This window comes from Helobdella robusta (genome assembly GCF_000326865.2).
Source record: "Helobdella robusta unplaced genomic scaffold HELROscaffold_13, whole genome shotgun sequence".
Taxonomy (NCBI): domain Eukaryota; kingdom Metazoa; phylum Annelida; class Clitellata; order Rhynchobdellida; family Glossiphoniidae; genus Helobdella; species Helobdella robusta.
This window is the reverse complement of record NW_008703718.1, coordinates 3500881-3518442: the sequence shown is the minus strand read 5'-3', so window position 1 is coordinate 3518442 and position 17562 is coordinate 3500881. Positions and strand designations below refer to the sequence as shown.

At 30.8% G+C, this 17562-nt stretch overlaps 2 protein-coding genes across 2 annotated transcripts; one reads left to right on the top strand and one right to left on the bottom strand.

Annotated features, from left to right (window-relative positions):
* Nucleotides 1-306: 306 nt before the first annotated feature.
* Nucleotides 307-1644, top strand: HELRODRAFT_168519 (hypothetical protein; the record flags this gene model as incomplete). The annotated part of the gene is made up of 2 exons (XM_009014369.1): nt 307-400; nt 1154-1644. 2 exons carry the CDS (start codon nt 307-309, stop codon nt 1642-1644), a joined length of 585 nt encoding a protein of 194 aa, XP_009012617.1.
* Nucleotides 1645-1993: 349 nt separating this feature from the next.
* On the bottom strand, nt 1994-17352 carry HELRODRAFT_73348 (hypothetical protein; the record flags this gene model as incomplete). Its single annotated transcript, XM_009014368.1, has 8 exons — nt 1994-2238; nt 2505-2587; nt 2878-3292; nt 3443-3583; nt 5665-5747; nt 6264-6487; nt 10079-10146; nt 17232-17352. 8 exons carry the CDS (start codon nt 17350-17352, stop codon nt 1994-1996), a joined length of 1380 nt encoding a protein of 459 aa, XP_009012616.1.
* Between the last annotated feature and the right edge of the window lie 210 nt (nt 17353-17562).

The window sequence follows — 17562 nt, the reverse complement described above, 5'->3', positions numbered from 1 at the left end:
TAGAGATAGATGTATGACACTAACAACCTGTCCGCATATGCTGCTATGTTTTGTAGGATATTAATTTTACAAAAATATGATTTAAAAGTTGAGCCAGTAAATGAAAAATATTGTTCTATAAATCTTAAATGTTGACAAGTGTGATTTGCCGTTCTACTATTTATTCTACTGTCTGCTCATTGACTGTTTATACTTTTGTTTTTGTTCTTGGTTACTGGCTGGGCGATAATAAAGTTTATTTTGGTTTTCGTCGGCAAATTTGTTATAAATTTTAATGTAATCAACATTTACAAATTTTCCGTCCCAATGTTCTCGTTGTCCAATTTGTGCAAAGCCTTTTCAAGCACAAGTTTGTTAAGTAGTTTCTCAAAAAACACTGTAAGCCATGCCATCCAAAAAAGTATGTTTGATATTTAATATTTATTTATTTATTTATTTTATTTTCTTCAGATTTTCTTGAAGTTTATTTAATAATAATAAATAAACTTTTAAAATTCAAATTTTATCAATTTGAATTAATTAAATTACTAATTGGTTTAGAGTTTAGTTAAATTAGATTTGTTTTGTTTTGTGTGCTAAGGAAATATTTTTACTTGGGAATGAGGCTGTGGCTACAACAAATGGATGTGAAAATTTCAAAAATTATTTTGAAAAATTAAAATATAAACTATAAAGCCATGGAATCAGAGCTTTAATTAAGTTTTTGTGAAATGTATTGTATTCCAATGATATTCCAATGATACATCTATCTAATAAAAAAAAAATTCTATGAAAAATATTTTGTTTTTTATTTATTATATTATATATTCATGAAAAAGTGTGTTTGTAAAATGCAAATTATAATATGTGAGCAAGTGCATGATAAATTGGAAATGATCTCTTTTTTATAGTTGAAAAACTAGGATGTAGTAATTAATATTGAAGATATTAATAACTTTCTATTTTTTAAATGGCCTTTTATTACACTTTTAATTTGAATTTTTAATTTGTATATATTTCCATTTTTGTATCAGTTGTTATATGTAATATAGAGTTTTTTAATTCATTATATATATATATATATATATATATAATATATATATATAAATAAGTTTTGCATGAAGAGACTTTTTTAAATTTTCTTCCTATCTAACCATTTTTTTCCTTTTTTCAGATGTTGCACCAAAGTCACTTGTACGCAGATATTGTACCTTCCTGAATCGAACTATTCCATCTAAAACTATCAACTCCAATACTGCATTGTTTAATAAAGCTAATGAAGTTTACATACCACAAAGAACTTATGAAAGTTATTCATTTGTTTCTGAACTGAGTCACTTTTTAAAAAGAAGAATTAAATATGGTCTTCCGGAATTTCGTAGAAAGAGGATTGGAGCAACTGAGGGGAAACCATTCATTAAAGGTGTTGTCTTAAAAACTCTCATCAAAAAGCCTAAGAAACCAAATTCAGCCAATCGAAAATGTGTGCGAGTGAGGTTGAGCACAGGCAAGGAAGCCACTGCCTATGTTCCTGGAATTGGACACAACCTACAGGAGCATCACATCGTTCTTGTGAAAGGAGGCAAGACACAGGACTTGCCTGGTGTGAAGTTGACGTGTGTTAGGGGTGCTTATGATTTGGGTCATGTTAAAAAACCTAAGTAATTAATTACTGAATTTCAATTTACACTTTTTAGCCTTTTATGTATTATTTTAAATAAATATTCAACAATGAATTAAAATTATTTTTTGTTTTTCTTTTCCAAAAAATGTATATTCAATAAAATGTTCATTATATTTACAATGAAAAAAATATTTTATAAATGTGAAATGTAAAATAATTTGACATATTTCATAAAGGATTAACATATAACTCAATTCATGTAACAAACATTTGAAACGTGTTTATTTATTTGAAAGAGAACAAAATCGTTCGTTAACGTTCGTGATAATTCATATACACGTGCATACTTCATTTATTACATCAATTTAATACATTTTTTAAAGATAAAGTTTAGCTATCATGACTTTGTTCAATTAACACAAAATCTAATTTCATCTGACTTCGGCTGATGTTTGTGTAAACAATCCAATAGGTAATTAAAAAGATGGCAAAAAGAAACGGAAATATCATTCTGGAATATTTGTCAATGTTGTTGGCCCACACGATATTTTTATTTACGGTTTTTGGTTTTTTTTCAAGTTTAGAAGCCGAACGTTTGTGTGCGCCGCCTGTGACAGCCTGTTGTTCCATTGTATCTTCGTTGGGTGCAAACGCGTTGGGGCATGATGGCGGCTTGTTGCCTTCTCTGTAGTTGGACTGGTTTTGTGGATTCATGTTTTTGTTGGCGTTGGTCATATGACGTTTCGTCAGGTTGGCAGTTGCAGACGATGAAGCGAAATCACTTAACGATAGCTGGTCCTGGTTGAACGACTTGTGAGAGTTTGGAGGGCAGAAATGTTTCTTCTCATCAGTGATTTCACTCATGTCAATTTTGTGCTCTCCCGTCATTTCCACGTTTGACTGTTTGCTGAACGTCTTGTCGGTGGATGAGCGCGCCCATTCAAGTCTTTTTCTTTTGTTCGGTGATGCGCTGAAGTCTGTTTGCTGCAAGATCAAAATGTTACTTATTGGTATAGTCATTTGATTCAAATGTTGAAGTGTAAAATATTTCCGATGAAAATATTTGTTTTAAAATAAAGTTGTACCATAAGAAATTAATGATTCTAACATGCAAGCTGGGCTCTGCCGTTTCAAAACTTTTCCAAATTGGTGTGGATAAATTGTTCATGGAAATGTAACGACGACTATTGGGTTGATTAAGGTTTGCTGTCTCTTCCCCAGCATCTCGCGCCGGAATGTTTTTCCTCATCTGCCTGTTGTTCAACTCTTTACACGGAGCTGCAGATAGAGCAAGCCTTTTCCCTTCTGCCGCATTCTTTATGGATAATATTTCACGACGTTGTTTCGATTGTTTGTTTTTGGGGATCCAAGGTTTGTTACCTATAAATGAGACAGCGGCATACTCCAGTAGGGCTGCAAATACCATTATGAAGCAAGTCACCAAATAGACGTCTATGCTCTTAAGGTAACTTATTTTTGGTAGAGAAGCGTTTGTGCTTGAAATGAACGTAGTGAGAGTTAACACAGTAGTGATGCCTAGAGCCACACGTGCCGGGGCAGCATTGCGGTCCAACCAAAAGGAGATCCAGGACAGAACGACGATGAGACTGCTTGGAACGTAAATTTGTATGACGTAATATCCTAAACTTCGAACGAACCACAACTGACAGGCCAGTCGACTGTAACTACCTGATATTGTTTTTTTTCATAAACTCAATTTATCTTTCAATAAAAATTAAAACATTTTGAAAATTGTTTCAACTTATTATTCGTATTGGCTTCGGGAAAATTATTTTATTTCTATTATCACATAATTCCAAAATAAAAGTGTTTGCAAACCTGTGGTCGTGTTTTCCAATCTTTCTATCACTCTGTATCCCTTAACATCAAATTGTGGCATCTGAACTTCCTTCTGAATATCCACCGACAGATTGAACCCATCTTTCCAGAAGTACTTGATGTGTCTCGTCGAGTAGGCGTCTGCAATCAATGAGTGACAATTTTATCAGCAATCCTTTTTTGACTATTTAAAACAATTCTATATTTTGAAACATGAGCGGTCAACAGTTGAATATTTTCTTGAACGTAGATGAAAACTGAAACTCATTCTTATATGCAACCCATTCTTAAACGGATTTTTGATTTAACAGGAAATATCCCCTTGTTTGTACTTTCAAGTCTTAATTTGTTGTTCGTAGTCTTTGAAAATTGTTACAAATAAATTTTTTTTAAAGTAAAGTATATTATGAACGCGATAAAACAAAGCCCTGTATGTATCAATTATACAATGTGTGCATTATTAATTATTCATACAACAATAAAAGAACGGCTTTGTTTGCATACATATCAAACTAATAAAATATACTCTTTTTATTTTAGTTCTAAAAAACTGTGTAGCACAATAAAACGTTATGAAAGTGCTAATAAAAATTGACGTTTAAAAAAAGGCTATTGTTTTGAAGTGCGAGCATTTTGAGGTAGTATCTTACAATTAGTGAAAGGAGTATGATGATGTAATTGGATTAGCAGACCAATAAACATTAGCATCTGCCTTGTACTTGCAGCCAGAAAAAACGTTTTTATCGGTTAGGGATGCACGCTCGCATCCTATGTTTATGTTCATACGCTCCTACATTTCAGGCTGCCTTTTGTACATTTTTCTCCATGGTGATATATGTTTGTAGATGACTCTTTCTTTCGGTATTCAAAGTATTAGAATAAAAATATAATACAGATATGATCGAGTGATTCAGAGTGAGGACAATAATGACGATGACACCGATGATAAGATAACTAAGCCGATCAAAACGATGTAAAAAACAAACAGCAAACATCATCAGTCGTCTAGAGACATTCCAGTAAGTAAAAAGAAACCGTCTTGTACTGGCAAACAAATTTTATTTACCAACGTTAAAAATAAAATCTGTGCACAGTTTGAATTTGCAAATAAACTGATATGAGAAATGTGAGAGTTACTGTAGCTGTATGAGGAATGTGAGGGTTACAGATACAGATGTGTGTTTGTGTGTGTCTGTCTGTGTGTGTATGTGGTGTGTGTGTGTGCGTGTGTGTGCGTGCTTGCATAATTTAAATAATGTCCAAGATAATTTGTCATAATTTCATACTAATGCATCTAATGTATAATTCAACAGAGTAATTAACTAAATCATTTTGCCTAGTAGTTGGATATTTTTAGAATCAGGACTTCAAAGCTAATGTATTGCTATTAACTGTTCCTATCTGTAGTGGTTTTTTATTTGCCTACTTTTGTAAAACTCGCTTTATATTTGTTTAAGGTCATGTATGTAAACATTTGAATATAAACGTCTGTATATAAACATTTGTATATAAACATTTGTTTCAAGACATTTGTATAAAAAACATTTGTATAACGACATTTGTATAAAAACATTTGTATATAAATACATTTATATAAAAAAAATTCGTATATAAACATGTTTATAGAGACATTTTTATATAAACATTTCTGGTTTGAGCGTACAACAAAACGTTTATCGAAGGCGCGAATCCTTAAAAGTGGAACCACGGAAAGGTTTTTCATAACTTCTTATTGATGAAATATTGCTGACGTCATTGTTGAGGTAAAGGTGATACACTATGCTTACGACTGTTTCATTGCTATCCATATTTTAGCTATGTATTCAATATGATGGCCATTGTCATTCTATTAAAAACTCATTTGATATAAATTCTTAGCGAGCAATTTCATTACAAAAATTGTCATTATATCAATCGAGAAACAAGATAGAAATCACGCGTCACTATCTATGTACCAACAACCAACAACAGCAACAACAACACAACAACCAACCAACAACAATAATAATAAGAAACGCAGCATTATAAATCCAGAAACAGCACTTAATGTAAAAACGTTGTAAAATGTTGAAAAAAACTAACAGAAAACACTGAAGGAAAAAAATTTCACTCCGCAGAGCAATAAAGTTAAAAAAAATCAGCAGTGTTATTATACAAAAAAAATCAATTTCATACTAATCAACGGTAAAAACAACAAAATCTTTAAAAAAATATTTACTGACAACTTTCAATTTCGAGCGGACAAATTTGCATGTCCATAGGAAAGAGCCTCAAATTCATGTTGCACATGGCGGTCACTGTCAATCTGTGCGATATAGTGTGGTGTGGTGTGGTCGGATGAAGTGTAATGGGATGTAGTAAGATGGGGTGAGATGTGGTGTGTGTGTGTGTGTGGTGTGTGTGTGTATGTGTGTGTGTGTGGAGTCTCGTGTATACATACATATCAAAACATTTTGTATTCAGACCATGATCAGATTTCACGGCCGGCCTATAAAAAATAATGACATTTTCAATTTTCCATAACGAGAAATAAAAAGTGTAGCAAAGAGGAAGATGTTTCAATACTACCGCCAAAAATTAGTAGTATCAATTTACCCTGACCGAGATATATATCTATGTGATAGATACATTTGTATGTAGCTAAAATTTTGGTGTCATACTCCTACTCACAATTTTTACTTCCACACCCAACTCAAATGTTAAGATAACTATTATATATGTAGTTATGTAGTTAAGTATTGCTACTATATATTAAGGTATCATAATGCAGCTACAAAAATTCAAAAGCTAAAAGGTCAAAGTTCAAACTCCCCAAACTGACCTCAAACTCTGTGTGATCCAACCGTTAGGTTTGATCCTGAGGAAAGCATTCTTCGTAGTTGCCGTGTGGAATTTTGCGGATTTCGCATTAGCGAAGAAGGTGTCGGGCCACCAAATTTTGTCCAGCATTTCGTTGCTTATGCACAGTTCATCCTCGCCCGAGTTCTCGAAGGTCAGCCTCTCGTCGTGCCAGTGTTGGCGGAAGTAGAAGTCCAGGGTGAAGTCCTTTCGGGAGTGATGTCGTGATTATTGGGATCATTTTAATATTTATAATATGAAAATTTATCAAGTACATTCTAATTTATCAACTAAATGTTTTGCAGAAATGATGATGAGTATGATGAATGTTTCAATAGTTTGTTTATATAAATTTTACTAAGAAAACTATAAATTTCTCCAAATGGCATAACATGTGTTTATTGCATTCTTTTTGAGATTAACTTTTTATTAAAAACAAAATTAACTTCAATTTTTAAGACTAAATAATAACACGCAAATAAAATAGACACAAATTACATTTTCCCCTAACTACTTTCACTTTTGTGCTGGCGAACGAAAGTATCTGTTAGAAGCAGCGTGCTGCAGGCATGTTTGAAATGGTTTCTAAGGCACGTTTTCAACAGGAATCATTCAATTGAGTAATTAATTTTCATTTTTGAATTTTCTTCTAAGTTTTTTAACCACGGTCATCATGTGGAGATCATCAAACAAATTACCAGACGATTAATTCAGTCTTTCCAACGGATATCTCAAAGGCATGATAGTTTACTTAATTCATTTTAAATTTAAACAACACTCTATCTATAAAATCAAAATTAACATAGAGATGTGACGAAAATTGTGTTGTTCATGAAAATGACGCTTAAATTGGAGAATTTTAAACAGAAATGATGATGAAAACGTAGTAAGAATGATGAAATATATTATAATTTAGGTTAATTGATTGATTTGATTGAATATTTTATTTCCAAAAGCATTTCATAGAATGGTTCCATAAAAAAAATTGAAACGCTAATTTTAGCGTATATATGAAATGTTTCTGACATTAAAAAAACATGTCATTTATAACCAGAAAAAGAAATAATAAGAACTAGTGAGAAAAGTCAGAAGAAAAAATCACGATAATGACAAAAATACATGTAAATAAAATAAATAAATATAAGAGATAACTTACCATTACAAAATTTATTTATATAATATCTATTACCATTGAATATTATCATTATCACTCAACGTGATAAGTATTGCTTAGCCACATTTGAAATCATTTCATGATCATCATAATAATATCATTTAATCGTTTTTATTGTCGTTGAGCACTTAACCATGTATAATCTTCTTATACTTTCATTCATTCATTCACTTAAATCTCATCTTAGCATGACAATCCTAAGTAAATCTTAATCCAAAATTATCGGCTTTTTATACATATTGGAAAATTTTTTCTATGTTTTTATTGTTATCTTAATGGTATTGATGATGATTACTATTATTATTATTATTACTACTATTATTACAATATTTGTGTTATCATCTTTAATGGTCTTTCATTCCTTTTGCATTCCTCCGTTGTTATCAACGACACACACACAGGCACGCACATACAAACATACACACAGGCACATACAAACACACACAGGCACATACAAACACACACAGGCACGTACATTCAAACATACACACACGCACATACAGACACTCACACACACACACATACAAACACACACATACATACACATACAAACAAACAAACACACATACATACACGCGCATGCGTACACACACACAGACACACGCGTACAAACACACGCACATACAAACACATACAAACACACATATTTCACCGCGGATACATACGAATCAACGCATCGCTCACATTGCAAGAATATTTTTACTCTTCAAACACAGTCAATGCGATGCGAAACCTTGCCATCTATATTTTAATTTGAAAATGTTTACAACATTTAATAATTATTTTATAATTTCAACAAATAAAATTAACAAGAATAATAAATCTTAATAATTTTTAGATTTAAAACTTTGTAACTCTTTTTTTCCTGAGTTTATCGATTTAGTTTCTTCCTGGGTTGATGATGGTGCAATTTGTGCCACGGTGATTTATCGTTGAAAAACGACAAATAGAGTTTCAATTTCAACTTTTTTTTCTCTGCGTGGCTTTGAAATTGATTAATTTGAAAATAAAACGAATATTTTTTGCGAATGAACGAACGAGCCAATTAATTATATGCTTTATTATAAGCAACATAAATGACTGTACAGAAACTCTTTGAAAGAAATGATTCTATTGGTGCATTATGTATGTTAAACTACTTGGCAAAGTTCGTGAATATGTGCAAGGTAGAGATTAAGTAACAAACGGATGTGTGAATGTTAAAAACAGTTGCTTCTAAGATTCATGTCTCATTAATAGAGATTGTTTTCCACCGATCTGGCAGTTTAATTTTAAATTAAGTAAAACAGATTGAGAAAATATTTCATACTTTTTTAAACTTTTAGACAAATGTTCAATTAATTAGACTTTGTTGTATACATCTTATTTGTTTTTGTTTAAAATTATACAATATCCACAAAAACATATTATGATTTATGCATCTCATAATAAATTTCACTGAAATACAACTATGGTTCTAATTTGGTATTCATAGATAAGTGAGTTAGTTGATAAATTATAACATAAAACTTGTGTATGCATGTGTTTGTGTGTGTTTGTGTTTGTGTGTGTGTGTGTAGTGTGCATGTGCATGCTAGTTCTCAATTTATTTGTGTGATTTTTGGAAGATGTCAGAAATGAAATGAAAGAGGTCAGTAATTAACTTGCTTATCAGCCAAATGATCAAAATTTCCAATCTAACGAAGGTTCTGTCACCAAAAAATAGTAAAAATGTTATCATTCATAATGATAATAATAATAATAGTATTATTATTATTATTTTTATTATCTCAACTATTTTTCCTACTGCAATGTTACACAAATTCTCAAAATTTAATTTCAAACCAAACCTTAATAAATGAATATCATCACCCTCTTTTCTTGCATTATTTAGTCTCGACTCTTGTTTGGTTTTTACTAATACGCACACAAACACACACACACAGACACACACACAGACACACATACACGCACATACATATATATATATACTTAATTAAATCAGATATTATGTTGTCGATTTTTAAGCAGTTGTTCATTAATTAACACATTCGTTATAAAACAATTTCGCTTCCACATATTTGAAGTGTTTGTATATAAAACAAGTACTTTTTCCATCCAGATAAACCGAACAATTTGTTATGTAAATCAACAGTTAATCATTGGAACAACAACTAAGCAAACAAAAACAAAACGTAACTGCTCTACAAACAGACTAATCAATCAATAGACCAAACACAACTACTTAACTGATCAATTAATCAATTAATCCATCAGACATTCAGCCAAGCAAATACTCAAACACTCGCTCAACCGATCATTCAATCAATTAAGCAGTAGCAGACAAATTTACCAATCAACCAACCATTCAAACAACTGACCAGTCAATCAACCAACCAGTCAATCAACCAACCAGTCAATCAATCAACCAGTCAATCAACCAACCATTCAATCAATCAAACATTCAATCAATTAACCTGTCAATCAACCAACCAGTCAATCAATCAACCAGTCAATCAACTAACCAGTCAATCAACCAACCATTCAATCAATCAAACATTCAATCAATTGACCAGTCAATCAACCAACCAGTCAATCAATCAACCAGTCAATCAACTAACCCGTCAATCAACCAAACAACTCACCATATTAACTTCAGATATAGAGCTGATGCTCAGTATGTGCATCGTAATGCCAACCTCTACTGGATTACCTGAAATTTTATTAAACTAGAATATAAGTTTATATGTTATTTTGTCAGAAATTATTAATAATTATTCTAAAATATTATAACTGAATGAATGAATAAAAGCACGAATGAATAAATAAATGAATGAAAAGATGAATGGATAGGTAGATGGTTGGATAGATTGATGAATGTTTGCAAAAGTTGACTGAAGATATAGTTGGACTATTCAAACTTAGACATAACTACACTTTTTTATAGGGCCTAAAAAACTCCATTCCAACTTAACCCTGACTACAATTTTTTACAGGGCCTTAAGACTACACCTCTGGCTACACCTCTGGTCATGAAGTTATAGGTAATATACCCGGAAAAGCTAATTGGATTGAAATTGAAATAGTGAAAAGGATTTCTTTGCGTGTTGTTCATATTTTTCACTTTTCTATCCCAGAAAATGGAAAATCATTTTCAATTCTTTCAATAGTGGTTAAATAATAAAAACACATTGTCATTATTATTATTATAACCACTAAGATTAGTAATAATAGTAATAGTAGTAGTAGTAGTAATAATAGTAGTAGTAGTAGTAGTAGTAGTAGTAGTAGTAGTAGTAGTAGTAGTAGTAGTAGTAGTAGTAGTAGTAGTAGCAGCAGTAGTAATAGTAGAAGTAGTAGTAGTAATATTAATATTACTTCTAGTTAAATAATAATTGAAATAAAAAGACGACCATTCAATATTATTTTGATTTTTACTTGCATTTTATGACGCTGCGTTCATAACATTGCAGAAAAAAATTGTATTTTATTTTATTTCGTTTATAATATATACAAATACAAATATATTTGTTTGTTTGTTTATTTAAACATTTTCATATTAAAAGCCAAAAATCCTTAAAAAGTAAAAAATTATCAATTCTTCCTTACACATGTTAAACATTAAGCAAACATTCCCACTACAACTTGTCCAAGCCGTCTATACGATGAACCTACCATATGATTATTTTCAATCGATCAGATGATATCACATATGGTATCATATCCTACGATACGATCAATCCACCTCATGAAATCACATATGGTATCAAATGGCATGATCAATCCATCACATGATATCACAGATGATATCATGATAAGATCACTTTATCAATATCTTTAATATCAACTAATTTTTCACATTCTTTCATAGCTTATTGTAATGGTTTACTACTCTACTCTCTGATGTTTAACATACCATCTATATAACATGGCTTGTTCATTGCAATTTTTTTCAACACGCTGCACTGCACATGTCACACACGACTGCATTTAGCTTCTAAATCACTTCATGTACTCTGTCCAGATGCTTTGTTTTTGTCGCTATTTTATTTCAATTGATTTACTTTTGTATATATTGAATTAATTCGACAATAATCATTAGTTATTCTATCTTGTTTTCATTTGTTTTGAATTTTATCAAGATGAAAGAGCATTGATTAAATGATATTGAGTTTTTTTTTTCAAAAGTTTATTACGATAAAATTAATTATGAATTCCAAATTTTTAGGCTCGTAAATTTTTTTTAACAACATGCCATGAAGTATCAACTCTTTCAAAACTTTTTTCAGAGCAGTCACACCAGACCAAAGGACAACTGAGATGTGTTTTTGCCTGTCAGCCAACAATACATCAGCGCCGTTATCCGCACAGCCTCTCCATCACCCAGCAGCTTATTAAATATATTTCTACACAACTGATTAACGCAACGCTAACGAAATGTCAAGCATAATGAGTGAACTTGTATTGAATATTGGCTCTGTTTTTTCCCTTATGCCAATGTTATTTTCCAGTAGTTTTTGAAAAATATTTTTGAATTTAGATTTTTAGAATTTTCTACAGATGGCTTTATAGATTTTCATTTTTATTTTCAAAGATCAGTTTTGACGCTTAGTTGAGGTTTCAAAAATTAAAAAATCTCTGATCAAAAACGTCAAAAAGCAATTTATACCAATATGAAACCAATTAAAATTTGTCAACTTGTATGATGGAAAATTAAATTTTTCACATCAACAAAAACATTTTAAAGTTTTTTAAATTTTTCAGTGATAAACACAAACGAACAAACATATGATGATAAACCGCTGTTTCCTTCGTTAAAATGGTGCTTCTATGAAGTTTGAAACGTTTAAAAAAATAGTAGATTAATTCATTTTTTCAGAACGCATAGAACAAATAATAAAAATTAAAGATGGCGATTGTCACGTGATTTTCTCAAACAGCTGCTACTTATCTTTCCATTTGAAAAATTTCTAACGTTTCATCGTCACCATCATATTCATTTAATCATTTTCCTTATAATTTTAGTTACGTCTGAAATTTTTTCATGTATTTTTCCATAAGTACAAGTGCAATACCACATCACGGAGCTACATACAACCACAATTACAAACGTCATTCTTTACATTCAACCATATAGAGGGAGATAATAATTGGATCTGGCCGGTAATAATGAAAAAAAATTGAAAGAGTATTTGAAAGAGAAAAAGAAATGACACTTCTTAAGATACCCCACAGTAATAAACATAACACAGCAGCAGTAGGTGTAATAACACATGGAGGATCAATATTAAAATTAATCATATTTGGGAATGTTTGGTCCAGATTAGTTAAGCATTTGAAATACTGTTAAGCTTCTTTTTATAGTTAATCACAGCTATCGAGAAATGTCTAATATAATCCATTTCCATACAAAAATGTTACTAGAATGAATGCACTTGACGAGGTGGTGTTGTTTATGAAGATAAAGAAGGATCTAGAATTTGAAACATGAACCGCTGATACTAGGCCATCGATCCATCATTTGTCTTCATCAGGTCAGCTGGGTTCCTCTTCACTGGACCGTATAAAATTTTTTAAACTTTGTATGTAAAAATTATGGTTTTATACGAATAATTTTAAAGTTTTTTTTTCAAAAAAAAAACGTTTTTTGGTTTCATACAAATAATTTAGTAGATTTTTTTTACGAAAAGACTTTTTTGATTAAAATAATTATGTTATTAAAATTCAATTATTATTAGATTTTACAATAATGACTCCATGAAACTTTGTGTCCTATAACTTTTTGTCATAATGTTCAACGGGAGAAATGCAGTCGAAATCTTGGAATCTAATATAGTAGATAATAAAATTATTTCGGTGAATGAGATTAAAGCGTTCAGAATGAAATGATGAGATGATGATAAGTGATGATGATAAAGATGAATGGACATTTGTCAACACCATCATCATCATATGAACATCACCACTGCCATCATCTTCATCATTATCACAATCATCATCATCGTCATCGTCGTCATACTCTACTGAGTAAGTTTTTGGACAAGAAAGCCTTCCAAGCGGAGCCAAAAACATCTTAAGACGTGAATATTAAGATATCACTGTTTACAAAAATTGTTTTGATGATGATGACTCTGGTAACATAATAACGATATCATTGATTAAGATGATAAAATGATATTATAAAAAGATGATGACGATATGATGATGAAACGTAAGACAAAATTAATGTACAGTTCCGTTCTTTGGAATGAAAATGATACCAACATTGATATTAATCATGAGGAAAGGAATAATTTGCCAGAAAATTGCAATAAATCACAGTGTAATTTTTAATAAAAGATGAATAATACAGTTTTTATACAATATTTACCATCTGTTAATTGAAATAAAACCTGGTCTGTATGCATTATATATTTTTAAGATATAACATGGCAATGAATAGTTCTGCTTGAAAAAAACTTTTTATTTAATTGATTAAATATATTAAACCATGAATACTTGTTTTCGTAGATCAAATTGTGGTTGAAAAATATATTTCTATTCAATAAAATAATCCAAAACTGAATAGCTAGGATTAAGCTTCAGACATTTCAGTATATTAAAAACAAGTTTTTATTTAAAGAAATAAATTAAATAAATAAAAAAAAAACAAGACAAAAACAAAAAAATTCACACACATCCACACACACACACACACACATGAAAAATACGAAAATATAAACAAAATAAGGTGATAAACTGAAATTTAAATTTAAAAAATTTTAGGCTGTGTAGTGAAAAGGCGTGCAGCATTAATCTTGACAGATAATCCGTTAGACTTTGAAGAAGTTTCGCTGATGAATTTATTTGGTTCTTTTATACAACTGAATTTTTTCATTTTTTGTTTCCACAAAAATAAATTAACTAGACAGATTTTATTTTTAAATTAATCAACATTAATCTTGATAGATAATATGTTAGACTTTAAAAAAGTTTCGATCATAGATCTATTTGGTTTTTTTATTTATCTGAAATTTTTATTTTTTGTATACATAAAAATAAATTAACAAAACTGATTTAATTTTATTATTTTTAATTAAAAATAGATTCATTCTATTCTTTTAAATTTTTTTTCGTTTTTAACACAGGATGTAGTAGTTTCATTTAGTTGGCGAAGATCTAATTAAATGAGAGAACACAATTGTGTGTAGGACTGTCTAGCTGATGCAATGCGATGCAATTCATTTATTGTGTTGTATCAACATATTTGTTTGAAAAAACAAATTTAATAAAATTCGTCGATCAACACAAGGCTTCATCAAGTGAGATGTCGGAACAAACTGCAGAGGAGAGAAATATATGTTACTACGGATGCACAAATTGGAATCAGCTTCCTCTTTATGTTCGAGAGAGCTCAACTTTTGGGGACTTTAAATTCAAACTAAAAACTTATTTAAATTGTTTGTCGTGATTAATATTCATATAACTTTGTTACGATTTTTCTTTGTTTTATTATAATTTCGTTGAACCTATGAGAAGTCTTCTTTTTATGTTACGATCTTTTGTTTGATCGCTGTGGGGTACCAATTAGAACGGAAGATATGCTTTTTTGGGGTATCCTATTCATGTTTATTTTTTTTCATGAATAAACCTGTTATAAAAAAAATTACAACGTTAAATTTTTGTTGTACTGTCATTTGATAATATTATTACTGACCACACATACACACACACACACATCACAGGGCATCTTGCTGCCCTATGGTGAGAGGGAAATACACGGTGATGAAAATATTAATAACGCAATAAAAAAATAAGAAAAACAAATAGCAAGAATATTCACATTGGTGTGCCGTATATGAGAAAATGAACTACTGCTTATAATAATTCAACTATAATAAAGAGAAAATAAAATCCACACTGCGATGACAGCGAATCTTTCATCCACTCAGCAATATTTAAAACCTTATCAGGCAAACACGTTGAATATTAAAAGTGCATTGAAAGGAAATGGACCGTTAAAGATGCACCAAATATTTATTAATTTCGACAAATGGATCGGCATTTAAAAATATTTTTTTTGAAAATTTGACAGTTTGAAAATTTATTTGTGAACTAAAGTTTAAAAATTTTAACAACATTTCAAATATCAAGAAAAATTAAGAACAAAGTGAACACAAAGTTTGCAGCAAACGCATCAAGCACCAACCACTCAAACAAATGTATGTTAAACATTTTAAACATTCTTTAAACATGTCAGCCACATCATCAACCCATGTTGACGACTTTCGCAGAATTAAATTTTCAGCGAGTATCGTCTTCCAGTCTAATTTCATTTATTTTCATCTACTTGGTTCGCAAAACATTTCTGGTAATATTATGATTTAAATTATTTTGAAAACCGGAAAGAAAAATTATATAAAATTATAGAAATATGTTACGAATTTTACAATTTATAAAATTTTCATTTAATTTTTCCAGTTCAGTTCAGCTTTTATTCATGTACGAAAGTCCACTGAAGTTTGAAGATATAAATAAATGATGTCACTGAATGAAATTGTCACATTATTTTTGGAGTTGAAATAAATTTTCTCCGAAAGCAATGATTAATTTTCCCATCTTTTAAATCAGGGGTAGGCAAACTACAGCCCGCGAAGCAATTTATACGACCCGCGAGGCCTTGTTCTCCGGGTCGAAAAAATTTGCTATTCAAGTACATATGCGGCCCAAAGGTAAAAAAAAATTCTCAATGCGCCCCTCACGGCAAAAAGTTTGCCCACCCCTGTTTTAAATAGTAGCTAATAAGACATGTTTCTCAATCACTCACGCACACTTCTAGTTTCATGAGTCTTAGTGTTGTTTAATTATTGAAAACACGTATCCCATTTCAAAAACTACATCAATTATAATATAGCTACAATGCAAACTCTCTGGAGGAAATAAAAACTTCTTTGTTATTGACAAATTATGCAGACGCACACACCACACACACGCACACACACACAAATACACACACACACATCAAGTACTATGCACTGGAAACTATAAAGATGATGAGAGGTAAGAGTGTGTTTGAACCAGGTGGATGGAAACAACTGCCCTGTGGGTTGGTGATTAATGCAGCTGTTGTTTTTCCTTAGTCAATTTTTTTTTGTAAAAATATTTTTTGGCACATTTTTATCTTTTAAATTATAACTTTTACACATTTCAAAATTTTACGAGGTTTTTTTCCTCCAAACGTAATAAAAGAGCTGTGAATTTTAAATTAAAGCGATGTTCACGTAAGCAGAAGCAATCCTGTAATTTCTTGAAAATAACTTCCAAAAAGATGCGACAGATGGCATTGTTGTAGTTGGAATGGTATTGCGTGTCAACATGCAATCATCCGAACCGTAAAATGTGGCAGTAAAATGACTGCAAGCATCATCTGCCTGCCTGCATGTGCTTCAGTTGTTTGCACATGTTTTGGGGAACTTTTTTATTTTTTCAAATTTGGGAAAAAATTGTGAAGAATGATAACAAAAATGACAAAATGTAAACTACATCCTGTCAATCATTTACTACAAACCTGCCATTGTTATACCATAAATTCATTCGTCATAATTTTTTGAAATCAAAAACATTATACAGTCCACTATTTTGTATTTAAAAAAGTTGAACTACAGTTAATTATGTACGGCTATAGAGAATGTGTTATGGTACAACCTTAAAAATAGGTAAAAATACTCAATTAAAAACAAATACTAAAACAAGTATCAATACTCAAATTAGTTCAAATACAAAAATAATAAAAGGTATTCAAATACTTAAAATACAAACCTTTATAATTCGGTCTCAACCTTTTATCATATCCTTTCATAAGGGATTCGATGAGTCTCGATACGTTGGCACTTTCCCCTGTGAACACCAAACCTGATGACGCTGGTTCTGCTGTCGTCATCGTCATCATCGTCATCGTCGGTGATGTCACCATTCCACTAAAACGTTCGTAACTGTTGTGTGTGTTTACGTGTGTGTGTGTTGTGTTGGTCTATGTGTGTGTGTATGTGTGTTGGTCTGTGTGTGTTGGTCTGTGTGTGTTGGTCTGTGTGTGTTGGTCTGTGTGTTGGTCTGTAAGTTGTGTGTTTGTGTTTTTCTTATGTACCTGCCG